This window comes from Phocoena sinus, chromosome 13 (genome assembly GCF_008692025.1).
Source record: "Phocoena sinus isolate mPhoSin1 chromosome 13, mPhoSin1.pri, whole genome shotgun sequence".
Classification (NCBI taxonomy): domain Eukaryota; kingdom Metazoa; phylum Chordata; class Mammalia; order Artiodactyla; family Phocoenidae; genus Phocoena; species Phocoena sinus.
In genome coordinates, this window is record NC_045775.1 from 80383647 (window position 1) to 80410305 (window position 26659).

The 26659-nt window shown below is 45.7% G+C and overlaps 1 protein-coding gene across 1 annotated transcript in view; it reads right to left on the reverse strand.

Annotated features, from left to right (window-relative positions):
- ACOXL (acyl-CoA oxidase like) overlaps nt 1–26659 on the reverse strand; it is a 315604-nt gene that overhangs the window by 270551 nt on the left and 18394 nt on the right. Inside the window, 7 exon segments of the mRNA XM_032653453.1 lie at nt 670–742; nt 2577–2663; nt 2980–3094; nt 8480–8578; nt 8942–9028; nt 17943–17968; nt 17971–18025. Of these exon segments, the coding sequence (XP_032509344.1) occupies nt 670–742; nt 2577–2663; nt 2980–3094; nt 8480–8578; nt 8942–9028; nt 17943–17968; nt 17971–18025 (542 nt within the window).

Sequence of the window (26659 nt, forward strand, 5' to 3'; positions counted from 1 at the left end):
GATCCCGCATGCCGCGGAGCAACAAAGCCTGTGTGCCACAACTACTGAGCCCGCACTCTAGAGCCCGTGAGCCACAACTACTGAGCCCGTGTGCCACAACTACTGAAGCCTGCGTGCCTAGAGCCCGTGCTCCACAACAAGAAAAGCCACCACGATGAGAAGCCCGCACACCGCAATGAAGAGTAGCCCCCGCTCGCCCTAACTAGAGAAAGCCTGTGCACAGCAATGAAGACCTAACACAGCCAAAAATAAAATAAATAAAAATAAAAATGATAATGCCTATGTGTATTTACTGTTGCACAGAAACATTGGACATATAATGTTAAACAGAAATTACAAGTTATAAAAAATAGAATTTCTAAGTGGACCTCATTCAGTGAAAATCAAACATCTCTCTCTCTCATTAGATATAAACTTATAGAGAAAAGTCTGAAGTGTTATACGTGAAAGTATAACAAACATTGTGTCTGGATGACAGCATTTGGGATAATTTTAATTTTTTTTGATTTGCTTATCTACATTTCTCAATTAATTGTCAGTAAAATTGTAGGAGAGGTTATGAGAAGACACTCTGGATGTACAGCCCATGAGACCCAGGAACCAGGCCTGGGAAGGAGGGCAAAGGGCTCACACGCACAGCAAGTCCGAGTTAAGGAGACAACTACTCACTTATCCAGCAGGTTCTCCCTTGGTATCCGAACCTTGTCAAATCTCAGAATCCCGGTATCAACACCATGCAGACCTAGAGAGAGCAGATGGGAAACGGAGCTGTAGGGGGCAAGTTTATGTGCATCAGAAATACTGTCCGGGCCACTTCCAGGTCTGTCGCTGCTAAAACACAAAACCCTTTATCTCACTTCCAGAATTGTTGCTGCTTTCTTATTTGGGGTGGGGATGCAGTTTGCTTGCTTCCATGAAGAGTGGTGCCTGCTTCTCCAGCCCCCTCCTCCCTACCAAGAATTGAGGAGAAAATGCTAGACCCTCTGTGCAGCCCACCTGCTCTGAGGCCAGCTGGGGGGTGGGGTCTGGCGGGGACACAGCTTCCCACCTGAGCAGTTGCTGTGACTAGAAAAGGGAGAATTCTAGGCAACTGAAAGAACATCAGACTGAACACAGAGGAGGAGGAAAGCCCCTTACGCCCCCCCGTGACGCAGAACTCAAATTCCTCCCCCTTCTCGGTGCTTCCTCCCCAGAACACGGGGTGAATTTGTGACAGCAAATGCCTAGAAGACATTGGGAAACGGCCAGAGAGACAGCAGTGGGTGGGTAGGGTGACCACCTCCCAAGAAGTTTCTTAAAATCTGCCAGACCCATTTCCTCAGGACACCTGTCAGAATCTGGGGTCTGTTTTTTGTACATCTCACACTTAGGGAGACTTACTCTGGGAGAAAAGATCTTTTTTTAGCGCAGGTCTTATTTAGAACATCACCCCTCAACAAGGTCACAGTGGTACTTACGAGCTTACAAGGAAACCAGCTCAGACTTTCTGGGTTTGCCACTGTCATGAATGTCTGGCAACACTTCATGAGGGCTGGGTGACCCCTCTACTCTCAACAGCACTTGACACGCCAGGTGTTTTCAAGGGATCAGGGCCTCGGTCACCTAAAGCACTTGCAGCCCATTCCTGCAGGCACGCGGTGCTCAATATCCCTATGGGGCCAGGGTGAGCTTAGCCCCGTCCTCCAAAGGATCGTCTCCTCCCCCTTCTCTTCTGCTCCTTCTTCTCTCTTTTTTGCCTTCTCCCCCCACCTGCGTTTTTGGCTTCACTTGACTGGGGATAATCAGTGGAGCCCACAGGCATGGCCTGCTCTCACCAAGCGTTCTGGGTTGCATTGTGTCTCCCCCAAGATTCATATGTTGCAGTCTTCACCCTTAGTACCCATGAATGTAACCTTATTTGGAGAAAGGGTCTGTACAGAGGCGATCAAGTTAAAATGAGGGCATTTGTGGGCCCTCGTTCAAATGACCGGTGTCCTTATAAAAAAGAGGAAATTGGACACAGACAGGCACACAGGGAGAATGCTGTGTGAACATGAAGATGGCCACCTACAAGCCAAGGAGAGAGGTCTGGAGAATACCCTCCCCATCCCAGCCCTCAGAACCAATTCCCCTGACACCTTGACCTCGGACTCGTAGCCTCCACAACTGTGAGTCGATACATTTCTGTTGTTTAAGCCACTCAGTGTGAGTACAACAGCCCTAGCAAACTAGTCCACAGAGGCAATCCTTAGGACCCACTGAGGCTGGTGGCTCTGGGCCATGAAAGAGAGAACCTCAATCTGCCCTCTGAGGGCCCACAAGTCCAAGAAGGAGAGAGGAGACGAAACAGCTGGGGACAGGGCTGCCTCATGACTAGTGAACACGAGAGGCTGGGAGAAATGGGACCAATGCGTGTTCATAAACGGCAGTCTGCAACCTTCTGTAACTGCCATACACAGAAGACTAATCAGGCTTCAAAACCAGAGTCTTCTCTGCCTTCACTGCTTTCGTGAGTTAGGTTAGATTCTCACTGGGTGGGGTAGGGAACAGGCAGGAAGTGCAAAGAAGGGTGGGAGAGGGGTCACCCGGGGACTCACCTTCTTTATACATCATATCAATAGCTGTCACTCCTGGGTACATGCTTCCATTTTCATCACGGACAAGAACGATGAAACAGCGGGGCCCTAAGGAAGGTGAAGAGACACTAAGGTCTCTAAAGATATGATCAAAGCTTTGCTCATTTCCTGGGACACTGTACAATTATGTTGATCTTGAAATTCATTCTGTTCTATGACTGTGCACTGCCCATTATAGTGTCTAATGTTGAATGTGATGATAAATCGTCTCATCATGTATATTTAGGAGATAATGTTAATGTTAGTGCTGAATTTTTTTACAAGGTAGAAACAGCCCTCTGAGGTGGGTTTTCTGTGTAAAGTACTCACGGGAGAATAGTACTAGTAAAGGGAAATATCCTAGGTTTCTGTGTCGGTAACAAACCTTGCGATCTTCCGTTTATGATGAGCTGGGCAAAGACTGCTGCATAATTCCCGTACATGGCGTTTCCAGTGTACATCTTCTCAGCATTTTCGCATGGTGTGTCGATTACAAACTCCTAAACAGAAACCAAAGCAACAGAGTTTTCTTTCTTATGGCTCATTTCAACTCCTGGGTTCAGTGCAATGAACACTGTGAAGCAGATCCATACTGTGGAGCTGCACCCACTCGGGTGATTTCACAGAAAAGGAGCAGACGACCCAAAGTCGCCTAATTCCACCTCATGAGCTCAACGCCACCATGCTCTCACTGCAGTGTGCACTGCTCACCTCCACCTTAACTCCGAAACAGACTGGAAATTAAAGTGCTTTGTCAGCGAATATTCCAGTCAGGAAGATATGTTGCCACTTTCGATGGATGAAAGTTGTTCATTCACTTCTTCCGGGTCTCTCTTCTTTGTAATGTTGCACGGGCATGTGTACTATTTGTCTGAGCCTATGGCTTTAATGTATAAAGGCCTTCTTCATTGGGCTTCTTTCTCTCTAGACTACTCCACACTGAGTTTCTGACTTCTAAATAATCAGCACCAAACCCCTAAAAGCCCTGCTGATATGTATTCAGCTCTGCACACGCCCCTTGCCCCCAAACACTCCACCTTCGAGATTGACAAGAAAGGATGGAACATCCAGTGATCTGGGGCCCCTAGTTAGATGAGTCCATGTCTACGTATTTCATTTTGTCTACTGGGCATTGCCCCTTCTGGACCAATCGCTTGGTTCCTCATGACCTCCACTGTTTCCTGGGTCTTGAACATTCTTGCCTTTAAGGTATGGGTCTGTTGTTTAAATGGCCACTAACTAACCAAAGGTTAAATGTGTACACCGGGACGCAAACAAGACTACTAAGCAACCGTGACCCATTCCTACCATTGATTAGAATCTCAGCCCAGACAATTTTGATTTTTATAAAAAGAAATACCTCATTTAAGCCTTGGGATGATTGTTTCAGAACCTGCCTCTCCATTTTCCTCATCAATGAATACAATAATGAAAGGTTCCCTCAAAAGCTCATATGGGGCTTCCCTGGTGGCGCAGTGGTTGAGAGTCCACCTGCCGGTACAGGGGACATGGGTTCGTGCCCCGGTCCGGGAAGATCCCACATGCTGCGGAGCGGCTGGGCCCGTGAGCCATGGCTGCTGAGCCTGCGCGTCCAGAGCCTGTGGTCCGCAACGGGAGAGGCCACAGCAGTGAGAGGCCCGGGTACCGCAAAAAAAAAAAAAAAAGCTCATATGGATAAGCCCTTAAACCAAAAAGCATTTGTCAACAATTCTCCATCTTATTAGGGAAAGAATCTTAGAACATGCCACCTAGCTCGTCTCCATGATATGACCAAGGATTCCAGCTCAAAACAGTCCGAAGTTAGTACTGGTCAGGAATAAGCAGAGGGAAAAAATGTATTTTTTTGTTTTCACTCTGCTCAAAACTCTGCCTTCTTTTTCTTTCTCTCCAGGAGCTAGAACAGGATCACCATGGAAATGCCCCCATTCACTTCTGGGTCCTCCCTCCTTCTGCTTACCACCTGGGATACCCTTCAACCTCGTGTTAAGGAGAGACAGACCGTTAACTGCCAGCTCTGGATACCAGGTACCTGGGACAGGTCGGAGAGTCCCGGGAGGGTGGGTTGCCGGGGAGGGAGGGTGGAATGGTGAAAAGGCAGAACAGCAAATTTAATCAAAGCTGACAATATGGAAGATGTGGCCGAACCAAACCGACAAGCTATTGATCATGTAAAGATCATCTCAGATTTCAGATTTTTAAGTATACAGACTGCACTTTCCCTCTGGCCAAGAAATACAATCTTGGAGCCCAAGGAAACATTCCCTGACACATATGTGCACAGAGAAACTTTTAACACAGGCGAGGGCTTTTCAGAAACATAAATGGACAAGCTCTTTTTAAGTCTCTGGAGGCTGCTGCCCTTATCAGGCCAGCCAGGACTTCTTAAAGAAAGGAGTTATTGTGACTCTGGTGGGTGCAGTAACAAAACTCATGTGGTAAGGGGATGCTAACACCTTAGGGTGGGAAGGGAAGTAGCAGAGAAAGGTTGGCCTGGCAGAAAAGCTCTGGTGGGGCAGGGAGAGGACAGAAGGCCATCTGTTCCCATCAGCATCTGATCTACTCTGGGAAGGGAAATTTGTCACTTCTGGCAAAAATACTTGATTTGGAAAGTCTGCCTTAGCCAAAACTCTGGCATTAAAGCTGGATCTATGTCAGTCCCACACACACTACTATATATAAAATAGATAACCAATAAGAACCTGCTGTATAGCACAGGGAACTCCTGTGTAATACTCTGTAATGGCCTATATAGGAAAAGAATCTAAAAAAAAAGAGTGGACATACTCTTTTTTATATTTTATATTTTATATGTATAAATGATTCACTTTGCTGTACACCTGAAACTAGCACAACATTGTAAATCAACTAGACTCCAATAAAATTTTTTTAAAAGCTGGATCTAAATAATGCACGCCATGTGTGTCAGTTCCTATTATAATTAACTGTTGAAGGCCAACAAAACGGTCAGTCCTGCAAGCACTAAAAGAGACGGCCTTGGCCAGAGAGCTCTTAGCCTCATTTATTTTTGCGATTTTGCCTAAACTGTAAAAATAAAACTCTCTCTTACCTTGAAACTCTCCATGCCGCTACTCAATCCATCATCCAAAAATAAAAATAAAACAACCAACCCACAGGAATGCCCAAGCAAAAAATGTAAGAGACTGAAACTGCCCTGGAGGGAGAGAGGGCTCATTTGATATGCTCTAACATTTAAAAAGGGAAATGAAGGGGAAAACACAGAAACCAATGAAGGAGAAAGCCATTCCCTGCCGAGCCAACCCTCAGTGGCCTGAGCTTACGATGGGCTTCTCCCCTCCCTCAGGAAGCAGCACGTTCACCAGCGTCTTCTCATCATTACGATTTCAACTTTGCAACTCCCCTGCCGAGAGTGGCAGCTGCCATAGCGCAGCAGGTAGCTAAATCATTTATGCTGTTTGGGGAAAATGGGACTAACACAGGGAAATGATTTCTGTGCAAAAAATAATAATAATAATTGTAAGAAGAAACAAATAAATAAGAATTGTGAGTGGGATTTTTTCCCTTTGATGACAGCAAGGTGACCTCAATACCATGGTTGCGGGAGAAAAAATGGGGCAGCCAAAACCCCAAAGATGTTTGGTCAGTGTCCCATCAGGAAAGCTAAGTTGTTAAGGACAATCCCCCTTGAACCTGAGATTCTCTCGTTAACTGCATAGCCATAAGTCGGTTTCCTAACCTCTGTGAGCCTCAGTTTCTCCACCTGTAAAATGGGGACAAGGATATCTTCCTATAACATTATAGAACATTTAACACAATGTTGCATGCAGAGTGCTTAGCCTGGCACTTAACACACGTGCTCAACGCACAGAAGTGGCCTATTACCACATTCACGGGATTGTTGTTGTGACCGAGTGTGGTATACTATACTATACAGAGAGAGTCTGACACAGACCTGGCACAGAGGGAGCATTCAAAAAGTGGCAGTCCTTATTCTGCTTCTTACTATGACCTTGGACATCACTGGCTGCTGTAGAGAACTAGCGTCAGGACAGAGGAAAGACAGGACATCCTCCAACAAAACCCTCACCTGCATCTGTCACTCTAAGTGCTGACCACCTCCAACTAGCATTCTTGGGTCAGAAAAATCCTGGGAACAAAACTCCAGAGTCCAAATATGTAGAATCTGAAAAAACTGGTACAGGCGATCTTATTTACAAAGCAGAAATCAAGACAGAGACATAGAGAACAAGTGTATGGATACCAAGGGGAAAGGGGGGAGGTGGGATGGATGAATTGGGAGATTGGGATTGAAATATATACACTATTGATACTATGTATAAAATAGATAACTAATGAGAACCTACTGTATAGCACAGGGAACTCGGCTCAATGCTCTGTGGTGACCTAAACGGGAAGGAAATCCAAAAAAAGAGGGGGTATAGGTATACGTATAGCTGATTCACTTTGCTGTACAGTAGAAACTAATGCAACATTGTAAAGCAACTATACTACAACAAAAAAAACTTTTTTAAAATGAGGGAAGAAAATAGAAAAAAAAAAACAACAACAAAAAAAAGCAAAGGACAACCTAGCCAAAATGAAGACTGAGGGCTTCCCTGGTGGCGCAGTGGTTGAGAGTCCGCCTGCCGACACAGGGGACACGGGTTCGTGCCCCGGTCCGGGAAGACCCCACATGCTGCGGAGCGGCTGGGCCCGTGAGCCATGGCTGCTGAGCCTGCGTGTCCGGAGCCTGTGCTCTGCAATGGGAGAGGCCACAACAGTGAGAGGCCCGCGTAGGGCAAAAAAAAAAAAAAAAAATGAAGACTGAGTCACCACACGCACGTGTATGAGGCAACACCCACCAGGGTGTTGAGAGTAGGAGCTAAAGAGATGGGGACGGGGGTGGGATTTACAGAGCAGGGTTTATGCTGTGACCCATTTGTGGAGAGACGTCAAGTTAGAGGGTCTTACCTACATTTTGGAGTTCATCCCATACAATAAAGTCAGGTTGTTTTGTGATATTTTAGTGTTGTTTTTTTTTTTTTAATTAATTAATTTATTTATTATTTTTGGCTGCATCAGGTCTTTGTTGCTACACGCGGGCTTTCTCTAGTTGCGGTGAGCGGGGACTACTCTTCATTGTGGTGCACGGGCTTCTCACTGCAGTGGCTGCTCTTGTTGCGGAGCACAGGCTCTAGGCACGCGGGCTTCAGTAGTTGTGGCACATGGGCTCAGTAGTTGTGGCTTGTGGGCTCTAGAGTACAGGCTCAGTAGTCGTGGTGCACGGGCTTAGTTACTCCGTGGCATGTGGGATCTTCCCTGACCAGGGCTCGATCCCGTGTCCCCTGCCTTGGCAGGTAGATTCTTAACCATTGCACCACCAGGGAAGTCCCAGTGTTGTGAAATTTTATTTCGGTTGCCATGTGGATTTGTGTGCAGCTCACAGGTACAGACATTGCATCATGCCAGCACCAAGGACCTGGCTCCCAGAAGGAGGCCCCAGCACACACAGTGCCCTCCTGCCACACACATCACACACGGTGCGATGGAACACGCCAACAGAGACCGCTTTTCCACCCATTTACCTGCTACTGTTAGGAAGGACCACAGAATGGATTAGGTCCTGTTCTCACCGAGTTTTTCCAAAGCATTAAGTTAATGAGTGTACATAATGGGCTTGGAGCAGTGCCCGTCCCACAGTAGGTGTGTTTAAGTGTTGGCTGGTGTTAGACTCAGGAAGGCTGAGCCTATGTCCGCTAAAGCACTTAGGCGTTTCTTCTGAATCTGAGCACCCTCTCGCCTGAGAGCACACACAGCAGGGGGGAAGGTGGACTCGGGAGAAAGGAGGGTCCGCTGTGTACAGGTCCGCTGCCCAGAACCACCAGAACCCCGGGCAGAATGCTCACCTGTGCAGAGAGGTCAAAGGTGGCTTCTGTCCGGACCCCTCTCACGTTGCTCCTGTGGGCCCTCTCGGTCATTGCAAACATCCCCGTGTATTTCTGCTCCTGGAGTTTACCGGGGGTTAGAAGGGTATCAGCTAGTCAGACAGCTGCTCTAATTGCCTACCTCTCAGATCATTAAGGACGTTGGCGAGAAAGGGAGTGGTGAGTTGGAGATAATTATAAAAATTCAGTCTGGTGACAGCTAATGTGATAACAATATGACAGACTCAGTGCAATTTTTAAAAGTAGTCTTAAATTCTCATTTCAAACAAAGTTCTGGCTGACACTAATTCTCTGTTTTCTTTTTCTGCAAACACACATACACACACACACTCACACACACACACACACACACACACACACCCCTAACTACTGTGAATTTTTAAGGCTCTCCATAGATGATATCTATGGAGGTACGTGCCATACCTGGAGTGGCTGAAGCCATTTAGTTACACGTGCTGGGCTTCCGAGATTCCTGATGGCACCACCAAATAGCCAACAAATTATTCCACACTGGAAACAAGGAGATTACAGGCCACTGTTAGCAAGAGTCAACAATTTAATGATGACCAAACCCACTGGGCAAACTCCATTCAAGGAACACCGATCAGCTCATCCAGCTTTCCATATGCCCCACTAAAGTGGCAAGGCATCCACATCCTTCCCCTTGCTGCCTGTCCAGCCCCAGTTCCTCTGGGCAGACACAGCTCACGGTTTCCTCTCTTGGAGAGGTCACCCCTACAGCACAAAGCATCCATCCTCCATCCTCAGGGCTGCCCGGTTCACCCCATCAAATGACTTCTCGCAATGTTTGTTCTGCCTTGTCTGCTCAGGGTCTAGCTTAGGGCCTGGTACATTGAAGATGTGCAACAGCGTTTGTGCACCGACCCCAGGTGCCTGCAGAGGTGGGCTGTACCAGGAGAAACCCTCCCCAAACAGGAAGGTCAACGGGAGAGGCCAGGCTGCAGGATGAGCAGGCACTTGGCTCGGGATGAGACAGGCCGGGCTCAAATCCCAGCTCAGCTCCTAGCTGGCTGTGGGGCCTTGGACAATGACACAGTGACATAGCTTTCCCATCGGACAAATGCACTGAACGACGAGCCTCCACTTCCTGAGCCCTCCCGCCTTCCAGACTCTGGGCTCCACATACTCACTGACCCTCGTGACCCCCCGGGAAGAAAACACCATCCCTCTCATGTGACAGATGGGGACACTGAGGTTCAGGAGAGGAAAGTGACCTGCCCACGGCTGCAGCTGAGAAAGCGTGCAGGGCTGGGGTTCACACCCAAGCTGCCTGACACCTAACAGCCCTTCATACGGTTGCTGCGAGGATTCAGAAGAGAAGGAAGGGTGGCTCGAGCAGGACCATTTGAAGGAAGCAGGGGACTGACTGCAAAGACGGAAGAGCTCAGGTGTACAGACATTTGCTGTGCCTGCCGGTCAGCATGTCCCCACTCCTAGAAACACAGCCCCAGTTTCCCTCTGGGGAGCCCTCTTCCCCCAGAATCAGTCCAAGTGGTTCGTGGCTAATGTCAACCTCCAGCCCAGCTTTAGGATGAGCCTGGGACCCAGGACCCAGGACTGGCCGATCTGCATAACATCATGGCCAACGGGGATGCTTCGGGATGGACCCGTGATCTGGATGGGTCCGATCAGAGCTGCCACTGGGACACACGAGTCAGTTACTGGTGAAGAGAAACTCTTTTTGGAAGCAACGGAACCTGGAAGAATGGAGGCCAGGGCTCCTCTTGCCATCACGAGAGCTGGTGAAGGAAGCCAACATGTGGGGATGAAGGTGAGGTGAAACCGAGAGATGAGAGAGACCAGGTCCCACACACCGACCCCTGAAGCCAGCTACACCCTGAACTCTGCGAGTATAGCAGCCAATAGGTGTGCCTTTTTTCTGGGATCACTGCAATGGCATGAGCCCCAGTGGACACAGTGACCCCCAAGGAAGACCTCGCAGGGAAGTGGCAGAAATGGCATCTTCACATGCTCCTGTCTGACAACTGTCATCAGCCTCTGGTGAGGACCAGTCCCTGCATTACACGTGTGTGGTCAGCCTCATGCTAACTTCCGGAAAGGCCGCCCATCCACTCGGACTGAACCACTTGACCAGGCCGCCCCATCCACTCGGACTGAACCACTTGACAGGTGAAACGCTTTGACATCACGACGGACGAACTTCACTAATCACATCTCACATAGGAGGCGCTTTTCATTTGGAGAATCGTCAGGTATCCTCGGAAGATGCTTAACGCCCTGATTTCTCAGAGCCCTGCTCTTCGGAATCACTGCCGACCCTGCAAACTGCATAACTAATTCCAACCCAGGAAAATGGAATCCATCCAGATGGTAAATTTTTTTTCCCCTAAACCCTCTTGGAAATCAAGTTAAAGAAAAATATTTTTCTAAAACTAAAACAGGTTGAATTTTCCAGCCTTAAATCTCTTTGGCTGGTGGCTAAAACGTTCTTTACAGTATAGTTTTCCTAGGTTTTACATTTTTTTCCTTCTCTTTGGAAAGGGGAAAACAATGAGTGTTTCAGCCACCTTTTGAAAGACTCCATTCACTAAATGCTATTAGTAGAAGCACCGGGCTGGGTGAGTGAAACCCACAGGTTTGTGGAAAACTACAGGAGTTAACCGAGGCAGTGCCTGCGGGACCCTGACTCCCACAGTCTGTCCAAACGTGGGCCTCTTCCCCCACGTGCTAACCAGTGTGTTGCCAAAGCCACATGTTCCGAAGAGCAGGGAATCTGACCAAATGGGGGAGCCCCTGGAGGGCTCTAAGCAGACGACTCCTTGGCCCAATGTACACTTTGAGCTGGTGCCTCCTGTAAGGGGCATGGAGCCCAGCCCGGCAGGCAGACCAAAGGTGCCCAGCAAGTGGCCGCCACGGTGAGCCGGTGGGTGGTGGTCAGACTACAAGCCAGAAAGAGGGCCCTCACCAGGAACTGAACCAGCTGACAGCTAGATCCTGGACTGCCCAGCCTCCAGAACCGTGAGAAAACTCATTTCTGTTGTTTAAACCAGCAGATCTGTAGCACTTTATCAGCAGCCCAAGCAAACTAAGACAGAATGAGACGATTCATATAAGGCAAAAAGCTAGCCGTCATGGGGAAGAAGAAAAGGAAGCAGGTCATGTTTCTTTGGGCTGTAGAGTCCGTCCAGATTGCATCAGCCTGCTTGGCGGGAGACCTTGGGCCGGCTCCCAAGCTAGAGTGGGGATTCAAAGCCCTCAGGAGAGAAAGTCTCCCTGGCACCTCTGTCCTTTTCCCACCCCCTCACTGTGAGTCACTCTCCAAGCAGCCCCTGGCTCAGCCGGCACTTGGCTGCATGAGTTCAACTGTGTTTGTCCAAAGCACTTAGGGATGCCTGGAGCCTCTGGATGACATGGACCCGGCGGGTGAGAGAAGGCGCTCGGGCCTGCGGGGTGAAGATGACGCTGACGAATTGATGCTCAGGTTGATGGCTAGCTCAGGTGACCAGGAAGGCCAGCAGGGGCCTTGGGCTGGCACCGAGATCCGGGGAAGTCGTGACCAACCCAGGGCTCACCAACCTGCTCCTGAGGCACTGCGTCCCCTCCCTGGAAGTCTCCCTCCAGCACCAACAGGAAAGGCAGCCACGGCCTCCTGGGTTGGACCAGAGGCACAACCTACACGTTCCGCTAACTGTCTAGGGTGTCCAAGCACAAGAAAACAATTCCCCTGCAACGAATGATGTGTGGGAAAGCAAAAGGGGTGAATCATCATTTTTGTTAAATGTTCCAAGATTCTTTTATTGTGACACAATACCTATAACATAAAGTTTGCCGTTTTAGCCATTGTTACACGCACAGTTCAGCGGTATGAACGACATTAACGGTATTGTGCAAACATCACCACTACTTATAAAACTTTTTCATCACCCCCAACAAACTGTGCCCATTAACCAACAGCTGCCCCAATTCTCCTCTTCCCCCAGCCTCTGGGAACCTGTAACTTACTTTCTATCTCTATGTATTTGCCTGTTCTCAAAATTTCACATAGGTGGAATCATACAGTATTTGTCCTTATGGGTCTGGTTTATTTCACTTAGCATCATGTTTTCAAGACTCGTGTTGTAACATGTACCAGAACTTCATGCCTTTGTATGGCTGAATAATATTCCATGGTACCTCCAATATTTTGTTTATCCACCCATTTGCTGACAGACACTTGTATATACAATATTTTGTTTATCCATTCATTTGTCGACGGACACTTGTTTCTTTCCGCCTATCAGCTACTGTGAATAATGCTGCCACGAACGTTGGTATACAGGTATCTATTTGAGTCCCTGTTTTAATTCTTTGGGGTATATACCTAGGAGTGGAACTCCTGGATCATATGGTAATTCTAAATTTAACCTTTTCAGTAACTGCCATACAGTTTTGATTTTATGCATTCATTTAATATTCATGTACTGACACCTCCTACATACCAAGACTGTAGACGGAGACAGTCTTCAAGGAGTTTGCCCTCTAGTGGTGCTAAGAGACAAACAACAGACCTGGGAATAAATACATCAATCCAAAATGGGTACACTGTATATGTGTACCATATCTTCTTCATCCATTCCTCTGTTGATGGACTTTAGGCTGCTTCCATGTCCTAGCTATTGTAAATAGTGCTGCTATGAATATTGGGGTGCATGTGTCTTTTTGAATTACAGTTTTCTCTGGGTATACGCCCAGTAGTGGGATTGCTGGATCATATGGTATCTCTACTCATAGTTATTTAAGGAACCTCCACACTATTTTCCATAGCAGCTGTATCAATTTACATTCCCACCCACAGTGTAAGAAGGTTCCCTTTCCTCCACACCCTCTCCAGCATTTATTGTTTGTAGATTTTTGATGATGGCCATTCTGACCCGTGTGAGGTGATACCTCATTGTAGTTTTGATTTGCATTTCTCTAATAATTAGTGATGTTGAGCATCTTTTCATGTGTTTGTTGGCCATCTGTAAGTCTTCTTTGCAGAAATGTCTATTTAGGTCTTCTGACCATTTTTTGATTGGGTTTTTTTTTTGATATTGAGCTGCATAAGCTGCTTGTATACTTTAGAGATTAATCTTTTGTCAGTTCCTTCGTTTGTAAATATTTTCTCCCGTTCTGAGGGTTGTCTTTTCATCTTGTTTATGATTTCCTTTCCTGTGCAAAAGCTTTTAAGTTTCATTAGGTCCCATTTGTTTATTTTTGTTTTTATTTTCATTAGGAGGTGGGTCAAAAAAGATCTTGCAGGCTTCCCTGGTGGTGCAGTGGTTAAGAATCCGCCTGCCAATACAAGGGACACAGGTTCAAGCCCTGGTCAGGGAAGATCCCACATGCCACGGAGCAACTAAGCCCGTGCGCCACAACTACTGAGCATGCACTCTAGAGCTGGCGCACCACAACTACTGAGCCTGCGTTCCACAACTACTGAAGTCCACGTGCCTAGAGCCCGTGCTCCACAACAAGAAAAGCCACTGCAATGAGAAGCCCGCACACCACAACAAAGAGTAGCCCCCGCTTGCTGCAACTAAAGAAAGCCCACGCACAGCAATGAGGACCCAACGCAGCCAAAAATAAATTAATTTTTTTAAAAAAGATCTTGCTGCGATTTACACCAGAGAATGTGCTGCCTATGTTTTCCTCTAAGAATTTTATAGTGTCTGGCCTTACATTTAGGTCTTTAATCCATTTTGAGTTTATTTTTCTGTATGGTGTTAGGGAGTGTTCTAATTTCATTCTTTTACATGTACTTGTCCAGTTTTCCCAGCCACTTATTGAAGAGGCTGTCTTTGCTCCATTGTATATTCTGGGCTCCTTTTGTCACAGATTAGGTGACTACAGGTGCGTGGGTTTATCTCTGGGCTTTCTATCCTGTTCCATTGATCTATATTTCTGTTTTTGTGCCAGTACCATACTGTCTTGAACACTGTAGCTTTGTAGTATAGTCTGAAGTCAGGGAGGCTGATTCCTCCAGCTCCATTTTTCTTTCTCAAGATTGCTTTGGCTATTCGGGGTCATTTTGTGTTTCCATACAAATTGTAAAATTTTTTGTTCTAGTTCTGTGAAAAATGCCATTGGTAATTTGATAGGGATTGCACTGAATATGTAGATTGCTTTGGGTAGTATAGTTGTTTTCACGATATTGGTTCTTCCAATACAAGAACATGGTATATCTCTCCATCTGTTTGTGTCATCTCTGATTTCTTTCATCAGTGTCTTATAGTTTTCTGCATACAGGTCTTTTGCCTCCTTAGGTAGGTTTATTCCTAGATATTTTATTCTTTTTGTTGCAATGGTAAATGGGATTGTTTCCTTAATTTCTGTTTCTGATCTTTCATTGTTAGTGTATAGGATTGCAAAAGATTTCTGTTTATTAATTTTGTACCCTGCAACTTTACTAAATTCATTAATTAGCTCTAATAGCTTTATGGTGGCATCTTTAGGATTCTCTACGTATAGTATCATGTCATCTGCAAACAGTGACAGTTTTACTTCTTCTTTTCCAATTCGGATTCCTTTTATTTCTTTTTCTTCTCTGACTGCCGTGCCTACGACTTCCAAAACTATGTTAAATAATAGCAGCAAGAGTGGACACCCTTGTCTTGTTCCTGATCTTAGAGCAAATGCTTTCAGTTTTTCACCATTGAGAATAATGTTTGCTGTGGGTTTGTCATATATGTATGGCCTTTATTATGTTGAGGTAGGTTCCCTCTATGCCCACTTTCTGGAGAGTTTTTATCATAAATGGGTGTTGAATTTTGCTGAAAGCTTTTTCTGCCTCTATTGAAATGATCATATGGTTTTTATTCTTCAATTTGTTAATTGTGTATCATGTGTATCACATTGCTTGATTTGCATATACTGCAGAATCCTTGCATTTTGCTGTGCAATAGAAGCTAACACAACATTGTAAAGCAACTATACTCCAATAAAAATTAATCTTAAACCCCTCCAAAAAAAAACATGATCATAAAAAAAAAAATGGGTAAATGCCATGACAGAATACTGCAAGGCACAAAGACAGATGACAACATGTACGTGGGATTTAAACAGCAGGCTTGAGGGAGGTTTACCTGAAGGAAGGACACTTGAACTGGGACTTGAAGAATGAGCAGGTGTCAGGCAGATGAAGGAGGGGAAAAGATGGTTCTAGGATGATAGCATGAGAGGTCCAAATATGGAAACAAGGGACTGAAAGAAGGCCAAGACAGCAGATCTCCCGGGTAGGACTACGTGGCACAGAAGGTGTCTGGAGACATGATTGTAGGGCCATACCCCACGAGAACCTGTGAGACATGTCAAGGGTTGGAGGGTTTCTCTAAAGCTAACAGGAAGGGGTTTTCAGCTGAGATTGATGTGATCAGAGAAGCATTTTTAAAGATCCAGTCCTTTAAATCTATTCAAATTTCCTTCTAGGATACTCAGGAGTAAAACTTTCTTAAAAAGCTTTTTATTGTGGAAAATTTCAAACAAAATAGAAGAGTATCATAAACTCAGTGATGCCCAGCTCATGATCCATTTTATTAATCTTTCCCCCAATTCACTCTCCCATTCTATACCCCAGATGATCTCGAAGTTTATCCCAGACATCCTGTCATTTCATCCGTAAGTAGTATTTCCTATGCATCTGTAAAGAATAAAGACTCTTTTTTTTAAAAAATTGTTTTATTTATTTTTTTTTTTTTTGCTGCATTGGGTCTTTGTTGCCGTGCGCAGGCTTCCTCTGGTTGCAGAGAGCGGGGGCTACTCTTCGTTGCGGTGCGCGGGCTTCTCATTGCAGTGGCTTCTCTTGTTGCAAAGCACGGGCTCTAGGCACGCAGGCTTCAGTAGTTGTGGCACCCAGGCTCAGTAGTTGTGACTCACGGGCTTTGTTGCTCTGCGGCATGTGGGATCTTCCTGGACCAGGGCTTGAACCCGTGTCCCTTGCATTGGCAGGTGGATTCTTAACCACTGCACCACCAGGGAAGCCCTAAAGACTCTTTTTAAAAGCATGACCCTACAACCATTATTCCACCTCAAATATAATAATAATTCTTTAATACTGCCAAATATCCAATTTCAAATTTCCCCAACTGATGTCTAGTTTTTCTTTACAGTCTGTTGTTTGAACCAGGATCTAAATAAGGTCCACATATTGCAATGGGTTGAAATGTTTCTTAAGTCCTGCTTGAAACTACAAGCTGCCCCTCCCTCATTTGCTCAAACATTCCCTATGCAACTCTGTATACCAGGCTCAGTGCAAGACCCTGGAGGTGCAGAGGAGAGGGCTCCCCACCCAGAGAGCTGCAACACCCTATGAAGACTTCCCCATGGTCATGGCCCACCGGAGGCTTGCTAAAGAGAAGGCAGGTGTGGGCATATGGTAAAAGCACCAACGGAGGATCATGAGTCTGAACCAGGACCCTCTAGGATTTCTGAGAGGAGGATCTATTTGCTGCATCTCAGCTGACTTTCTTCTCTCTGGAAGCCACAGCCAACCCATCCCAGAGAGAAGAGACCCTGTCTGGATGAATTCATAGGGAAGCCAGTTTTCCCCAAAGGACCTAATGGTGGGCGCCCTCACCCCAGCTGGTGCTCACAGATTTCTTCGTTTTTAATTCCTACCCATTTTTAAATGTCTACATTGCAGAACAGAAAGTTTCCATCTTGGACTCATCAATGATTGACCTGCTTTCTTGTCTGATCATTCATTCATCATTTTCTAATTATAATTTCTCCCCTTTGGGGACATCAGGACTGGATATTTACAGGTGGGGACTGATTTGGTGATGCAGTGGTGTCCAGGGAGGGAGAAGAGGGCACATGCAGGGCCGCATGCCTGCTGGGAGGCTCAGGGCACAGGAAGGGGCCACGGCAGTCACACCTTTCAAGCTATTCTGTTTACCATCCTTGGTGAGCTGGTACATGCAAAGCAAGCCCACAGTGCGATGCCATTTTATACCCATTTGATCAGCAAAAATGGAGAAGTCTAAGAATTCCAAGTGCTGTGGCACATTCACCCAACGGAATATCTTTCTGTAGTCAAAAATTAATGAACTTCCGTTTATATACCATTCTAGAAATGGCAAAACCATGCAGATGGAGAATAGACTAGTGGCTGCCGAAGGACAGGGATAGGGTAGGAGCTGTATGCAGTTGAAAATGGGCACGACTGGGCTTCCCTGGTGGCGCAGTGGTTGAGAGTCCGCCTGCCAATGCAGGGGACGCGGGTTCGTGCCCCGGTCCGGGAAGATCCCACATGCCGTGGAGCGGCTGGGCCCGTGAGCCGTGGCCGCTGAGCCTGTGCGTCCGGAGCCTGTGCTCCACAACGGGAGAGGCCACAACAGGGAGAGGCCCGCGTGCCGCAAAAAACCAAACCAAAACAAAAAAACCCCATCAGTTCATGAAGGGCAGGCTGCCCAGTGTCTCTCACCTTTACTCCTGGGGCCGTGTCTGCTATGAGAGGACTTCTCCTATGACCAGACTCCGACTGACAAAATCCTTTGTTTTCTCTGCCTGAAAACATGACAGACCCAATGTCAAGGTTTCCTTACAGTTTTTTCTGACCGTTCAAATTAACATTTTTTAAAATAATAAACAGATGTTACTTTTAGAATCAAAAATTCAACACAGCAAAAGCAATTTTTAAATTAAGAATAATTCCACCACTCTACTGAACAGTAGCCAGTGTTTTCATCCCTTTTTAAAAAACTTTTATTGAAGTCTGGTTGATTTACAATATTGTGTTAGTTTCAGGTGTACAGCAAAGTTATTCAGTTTTACATATATATATTTTTTTCTTTTCAGATTCTTTTCCATTATAGTTTATTACAAGATATTGAATAAGTTCCCTGTGCTGTACAGTAGGACCTTGTTGTTTATCTCTTTTATATATGGTAGTGAGCATCCTTTTTTAATGGGGTCGTCTGGTCTCTGACCACAGACGAAGTAAAGACTCTCACACGATAGGAAGTCGACTGCATGTGCACGGAGGCCAGCCCCTGGCAGACTCCCCTTTGGCCTCACGTGGACTTAACCAAGTTTGTCCCTGGGCCCCCTCACCACTACCACGGTTCTACACAGCAACTCAGACCTGCAGCATCTCTGCACCGACACTCCCACCAACAGCAAGCAGCTGGCACAAGTCCAGGTGACAATCTTGACGTCTTGGACAATCTTCCCAGACAGAGGATTTGGAAGATTTGGGAACATTCTGGACACAGGAAAAGCAGTATTCCTCCCTTTACTTTCTAACCACAGAGCATCTCAGGGCTTTGATTAAAAACCATGAGGTCCAGTCCCCCTTTGTTACCCTCTTCTCCCTTGCTGTGCACAGCAGGCTCGAATCCCAAAGCTACACAAGCACGCTCTTCTCCACCAGCGAGAAGTGGGACAGGGCAAGAACACTGTCGCTGTTTCATTTCAGAATTTCAGAGGCAGGTGGCATTTCTTCCAAAGGTAATTCCAATTATCTGTTGTTGGAATTAATGCTAGCCTTTCTCATTCACCAGTCTCTTCTGAGATGCAGCCAACAAAGCTGGTGCTTGTTGCCCATGTGCACAAGTGCGTATGTGTGTGGTGCGTGTATGCCTGTGTGTACGTGTGCATATGTGCGTGTAAACCTCCCCACCAGCAGGAGGAGGGGCCGACCTTCCTTGGAGGACAGTTTCCATATTGGCTTAGACTCTCTCCCCAGACACACTTTGCATTCCCTCCCATAGGTTTTTACAATGTTTCTCTCAAGCATTATTAATTTTATCAAGCAGCAGACTGTCAACATTTATGACTCTTATCGTGGCTCAGACCCAGTGCATCTTGTATTGATTATTTCCTAAAATACTCCTCCAAGGCTGGAGCACGTACCACTGCCTGGCTCCAGTATCCGCTCACACGGGAGGGTTCGTTCCCAGCAAATAATAAAAAACAACTGTAGTGGATATTCGCGGGCTTTTTTGGAGGGCCCCTGGGTCCTCTGTCCCGCAGATCCCCACAACAGTCCTCCAGGAGGAGCTGAGCAGGGCAGGAAGTGCTGACCCGTGTCACAGATGGAAAAGTCTAGGCTCAGGGAGGTCAAAAGACTTGTCCAACCAGGGTCATCTAGTAAGTGGTAGAAAAAGGGCCAGAAACCAGATCTTCGTATTCTTCACACGAACCTCTTGTCCCCAGCCCTCAATGACCTTCATTGTTAAGCTGGAGGGAGCCCCGGGACCCTGGGTGGTCCAATCTTTATCGCCAGCCCACCCCTCTTTTGTACCACCAGCCTTGTCGCAAGAGAGCACCTGACACCAACACGTCCCAGTGCCCAGGTAACCTTGCTGACAGTCACCCCAGCCCACCTCATTCCAACAACCCCCTCCTCCCCTTACACCACTTGCTCTGCTGGAGCCAAACCTTAACCATCAGGACTAAGTAAATCCCTCAGAATCTCCAACCGGTCTTGGTTTTCTTCATATTTCATTCTCTCCATTTACACTGTGGAGGCAGGAGAATGACTTTGTCTTTGGTGGTATCCAACTGTGGTCATTTTTACTCACCAGTTTGAAATAAATTGCAGTTACACTTGCTAAAGAACCAATCCCAAATGTAGCCATCCTGGAGCATTATAAATTGTTCGCGACAGTTCTTTTCCTTCCCGAGTCTCTGCACAGGACCACGATCTTTGCTATTATATCCAATGGGCAATGCTGTAGGAGTTTGCCATTAATGCTGTGATGTTGATTTAAGCATTCATTTGGGCTGGTCCATCTCAAGACATCAAGCAAAAGTTCCAGAACTAAGATGAGGCTTGATTTGATGGATTTCCTTACTAGCATATATTTTAAAATATCTTTTCCACACGTAAATTCTCTCTTCAGTTCTTCTTTCATTTCCGATCCACTAACTGTTCTTAAAAAATGTCTAATATTGACAAGGTTCCCCTCACATTCAATTGGCAGCATACTGAACTGCCCATACTGATAATGATCAATCAATAATTAATGCATTTTTCAGCATACATTTTTGCGGTATCTCTACTGTATCAATAGCTGACTTCATTTAGATTTAATACATTCAAGCCAAACTCAATTCCCATATCAGACTGTTAGTTTATAGTAATTTTTAATGATAATGATTCCATAAATGTATGGAGAATATACTCAAACTTGTATTTTATCCTAAATTATACCCCATGCTATTTACATTTTTGCTTAATAAATTCAGTCTCAAACAGAAGGAAGGTAGTTTTCCCTAAAATAAACCCCATTTCTTTGTAGAACACTTGATGTATCAGACCTTCATGATGTAATATGGTTACAAATCAAATTTTACAAAATGTATATTTTTGGTTTTATAAGCCCAGAGAGTCTCTAAAAGACAAATCTTCTTCTTCAGCTAAAATCAACTTGATTCACCACTGCTTGGGTATCTATACTCTGAGCTGTCTTCCCTCTGATATTAAAGACGCTTGCTGTCCCCTTCATAACCCATCAGTGGGCCCCATTAGGAGCCCTACCAAGAGGACCGGGCAAAAACAGGTTCCTGATCTTAGTTTTCTAACAACAGTCCCCAAACTGGCATATTTGCTTCTTCTTCAATTTCCCTGTTTTAGTTACATCGTCTCAGTCTTACTGAATACATGTCCTTTTTTACAATGAGCCTTAAATTATTTTAGAAAGAGAAGGAATCAGAGTAAAATATACAAATAGAATAAATAAATTTTCAAGGCTTCAAGGATTCAGTCATCTGGGGCCTGCTCTAAACAAGATTGTTGCTTACTGGGCTATCCAGTCCTGACCGTCCCTCCAAAAGAGATCCCAGGGCTTCCCTGGTGGCGCAGTGGTTGAGAGTCCGCCTGCCGATGCAGGGGACACGGGTTCGTGCCCCGGTCCGGGAAGATCCCACATGCCGCAGAGCGGCTGGGCCCGTGAGCCATGGCCACTGAGCCTGCGCGTCTGGAGCCTGTGCTCCGCAACGGGAGAGGCCACAACAGTGAGAGGCCCGCGTACTGCACAAAAAAAAAAAAAAAAAAGAGACCCCAATTCTGGCCACTTCTAACATCTCCCACCATCATCTTGCACCTGGACTATTGTAACAACCTCCCAGCTGGCCTCCTGTTCCACTCTGCCCCAAACATCAGGCATGGTGATCTAATATTTATTATTAAGGTAAAATTTATATACAGTGAAATGCACAGAGCATAAATGCATGAGTTCTGGTCCATTATCTACCTATGTAACTATCACACCAATTAAGATCATGGAACGTTCCCGTGCCCCCCAGAAAGTGCCCTCTTGCTCCTTTTCAGAGTCCATGCCCCCCACAGGCAACCCCTCTTCTCTTTGCATCAATATTCACTAGCTTTGCTTGTTCGTGAACTTACATAAATGGAATCGTATGGTATGTACTCTTTCATGTCTGTCTTCTTCCAGGCAGATAAGGCATTCGTGTGGTTTTCTGTATCCGTAGCTCATTCTTTTGTATGGCTGAGTGGTTTGCCATCTGTGAGTACTCCACAATTGGTCCATTCTCTGACTGCGGGACATCTGGGTTGTTTCCACCTTGGGGTTATTACGAATCAAGTTGATACAAGCATTCATGCACAAGTCTTTTGGTGGATATGTGTTTCCATTTCTCTTTTGTAAACCCCCAGGAATGCAACTGCTGGTTGAAGGGTAGGTTTATGTTTAATATTGTAAGGAAGTGTCAAACACTTTTGCAAAATGACTGCACCATTTTCCATTCTGACCAACGATATATGAGAATTTTAGTTGCTCCACATCCTCAACAATATTGTCAGACTTTCCCATCTTTAGCTATTCTCGAGGGATTGTAATATCACCTCATTATGGTTTAAATGTGCATTTCTCCAATGACTTAAGATGCTGAGCACATTTTTATATGCTTATTGGCCATTTGGACTCTTTTTTTTTTTTTTTTTTTTTTTTTTTTTTTTGCGGTACGCGGGCCTCTCACTGTTGTAGTCTCTCCCGTTGCGGAGCACAGGCTCTGGACTCGCAGGCTCAGTGGCCATGGCTCACGGGCCCAGCCGCTCCATGGCGTGTGGGATCTTCCTGGGCCGGGGAACGAACCCGTGTCCCCTGCATCGGCAGGCGGACTCTCAACCACTGCGCCACCAGGGAAGCCCTGGACTCTTTTATAAAGTCCAAAAAATCCAAACTTCTCACTGTGGCCCCAACGTCTGACTCTTTCAAGGATTTTGCCCATTTTTTAACTGGGTTTGTGTGTCTTTTTACCATTGAGCTCTAGGAATTCTTTATATGTTCTGAGTACAAATACTTTGTATCTGGACATAACTTTTTTCAGATATATGCATTGCAGATATTCTTTCCTAGTTTGTAGATTGCCTTTTTTTGGGGGGTGCTGCACTGGGTCTTCGTTGCTGCGCGTAGGCTTTCTCTAGTTGCGGCAAACAGGGGCTACTCTTCGTTGCGGTGCGTGGGCTTCTCATTCCGGTGGCTTCTCTTGTTGTGGAGCAGGGGCTCAAGGTGTGCGGGCTTCAGTAGTTGTGGCACGTGGGTTCAGTAGTTGTGGCATACGGGCTCAGTAGTTGTGGCTCATGGGCTCTAGAGTGCAGGTTCAGTAGTTGTCGCGCGTGGGCTTAGTTATCCTGCAGCATGTGGGATCTTCCCGGACCAGGGCTCGAACCCGTGTCCCCTGCATTGGCAGGTGGATTCTTAACCACTGAACCACCAGGGAAGTCCTGTAGATTGTCTTTTTATTCTTTTCATGATGTCTTTTGATGAACAATGGTTTTTAATTTTGATAAAGATTACCTTATCAGTTCTTTTTCTTTTACACTTTCAATATTTTGAGGTCCTCGCTAAGAAACCTCTGCCTTCTCCTTTGTTCTTGTACAAATGTTGTAATTGTGGAATTTGTATTCAGGTGTATAATACACCTCAAATTTTTTTTGTGTGTAGTGTGAGGTCAGGATCAAGGTTAAATTTTTTTCTATAGTTTTATCAGTAGTTCCAACGCCATTTATGGAAAAGACTTTCATTTTCCCATTGAATTGCCTTGGCAACACTGACCAAAAATCAAGTGAACATATGGGTGTGGATTTATTTCAGGACTCTTCATTCTGTCCCATTAATCTATGTGTCTACCCTAATGCCAATACCACATACTCTTTTGAGTAGCTTTTTAATGTCTTGAAATCAAATAGGGAGAGTCCTCCAAATTCACCCTTTTTTAGAATTGCTTTAATGATTCTAGGCCTTTTGCATTTCCATGTATGGTTTTTGAATCAACTTATAAATTTTGATCAAGGAACTACAACACTTTTAAAACAAGCATTACATTGTGCTTGCCTTCTTCTTCTTCCCCACCCACCCTTGAGAAAACCCTGCAATGACTCCATTTACCTTGGCAAAAAATCCAAACTTCTCACTGTGGCCCCCACGTCTGACTCTTCTTACTCGCTGCTGTTCCTTATCCTCTGCTGATTCTCTCCTGGGACCACAGAGTGGGATCCCTGAGCAGAGTGCTGGGAGGATTCTGTGACAAAGGCTGTCTGTGGCCATTGTACTTCTGCCCTCCCCAGGGGCCTTGACTACTCCAGGAAAGCCCAAGAGAGGAAGGATGAAAGGTGACATTCCCACGGCTCTGTCCAAAGACATTTTTCATCTGTCACAACATTACTGCAGTATTTTGACAGTTTTGGATTTTCCAAATTCTTGCCTTAAACTTAATGCCTCTTGTCTGGCAGCATGCTTCATCCCAAATTCCTAGCTGCCTTGAAAATGTTTCTGATTATCAGTGTAATCACATAATTTATCAATACTGACAACACATAATGATGAATGCATCGTATTGACATCACCAGCCTGATGCGTGAGCTTACTTTGCTGTTGACGAAAAATGCATTATTTTACATTGATTTCAATTGAAAAGAGTGATGGGTTATGTACCTTGCAACTTTACTGAATTTGCTTATCAGTTCTAACAGTTTTTTTGGTGGAATCTTTAGGGTTTTCTACATATAAGATCATGTCGTCTGTGAACACAGATAGGTTTACTTCTTCTTTCCCAATTTACTATACTTGATTTTTATCCCCAGCATAGACAACCATCTGACATAAATGTACTTTATTAGTTTGTAGCCTGCCTCGTCTCTAAAATGTAAGCTCCATAAAGCAGGTATTATTTTACCTGCTTTGTTCACTGCCTCTTGAACTACCTCATAGTAGGTGTTCAATAAAAAATTGTAAAATGAATGAATCACCTAGCCTGGCACATAGTAGGGACCTAGCAAATGATAACAAGTAATCATTATTGTTATTTTTAACATAATATTTCAATGCAAGAAGAATAATTATGCCTTAAACTGAGAAGTTTCCATTATGCAGAATGGTTTCCAGTGCAGTAAATAAATAGCACCAGGCTTCCAGCTGCACCGGAGTCCCCAGGCAGGTCCCAGCTCACTCCCTGGCATGCCCGTTCAAGTAATCCCTGTGGCTGTCATGGATGACAACTCAGTTCAGGTGCCAATCTACACAGAGGAACTTCTATAAACAGGCCCTCCCTCTATCCTGTCATCTCTGCTCAGATCCTCCACGGCATCCCACGGGGCCAGGGCTGACCCGACCAGAGCGCTGGCCAAGTGGCCATGGTCCAAGTCGTGGAACCAGAGCTGGGACAGGGCCTCCTGCCAAAGGCAGCAGCACATAAGGCAGAGCCAGGGGCAGCCTGTCCAGCCCACTAGGAAAAGCCTGGGTCCCAATACAAACAGAAGCCAGAGGACCAAGGGCAGAGCCAAGGCCAGGGTGTTGGAGCCAAGAGCTCAAAATAGGTCAGGAACCAGTCCTGGGATGGGACTTCAGTCTCTTGGTGAAACCCCTGCTCAGCTCCTTTTCTGCAACATGCCAATGGCTTCAGTGTAACTGCTTCCTGGGAAAGGCTGCTCCTTTTCTCAGGGGTTCATGAGGAAAGCAACAACGTTCCCCATGCCCTGTTGCCTTCTAAGGGGAGCTGACTTTCAAATCTTTTTCCATTCCAGATCTGATCACCGCCCCCCACCCCAGTATTTCTCTAAATACAAAAACCCAAACCATCCCAAACTGACACTATCTTAAATTCTGATGGAAATTTAATAATTGCAGTATAATAAATATAATATACACTTGATCTTAGCCAAAAGGCCGAGAAGCGATAATAATAAATATAATATAAATATAAAGCCGCCAATCCCCCTCCAAGCTGATCTGAGATGGGTGGTTTGGGAAAACAGTGGATGATTTAGACCAGCAGTTCTCAAGCTTTAGACCCCTTTATACTCTTAAAAATTATCTCGGGTACTTCCCTGGTGGCACAGTAGTTAAGAATCCACCTGCCAATGCAGGGGACATGGGTTCGATCCCTGGTCCAGGAAGATCCCACATGCCATGGAGCAACTAAGCCCAAGCGCCACAACTACTGAGCCTACGCTCTAGAGCCCGTGAGCCACAACTACAGAAGTCTGCGTGCCTAGAGCCCGTGCTCCACAACAGGAGAAGCCACCGCAGTGAGAAGCCCACACACCGCAATGAGGAGTTGCCCCTGCTTGCCATAACTGGAGAAAGCCAGCACACAGCAACAAAGACCCAATGTGGCCAAAAATTAATTATTTATTTATTTAAAAAAATTTTTTTAATTATCTCGGATTCCGGACTTACTTGGTGGCACAGTGGTTAAGAATCTGCCTGCAAATGCAGGAGACACGGGTTCGAGCCCTGGTCCGGGAAGATTCCACGTGCTGCAGAGCAACTAAGCCCATGCGCCACAACTACTGAGCCTGTGCTCTAGAGTCCATGAGGCACAACTACTGAAGCCCACAGACCTAGAGCCCGTGCTCCGCAACAAGAGAAGCCACCACAATGAGAAGCCCATGCACCGCAAAGAAGAGTAGCCCCAGCTCGCCGCAACTAGAGAAAGCCCACACGCAGCAACGAAAACCCAACGCAGCCAAAAACTGAATTAATTAATTTTTTTTAAATGGCAAAAAAAAATTATCTTGGATTCCAAAGAGCTTTAGTTTATGCAGGTTGTATCTATCAAGTTACTGTACTAGTAATTAAAGCTGAGAATTTTTTAAATGTTTATTCATTTAAAAATAACAATAATAAACCTATTACATGTTAATGTAAATGACATAATTCTTATGAAAAATAG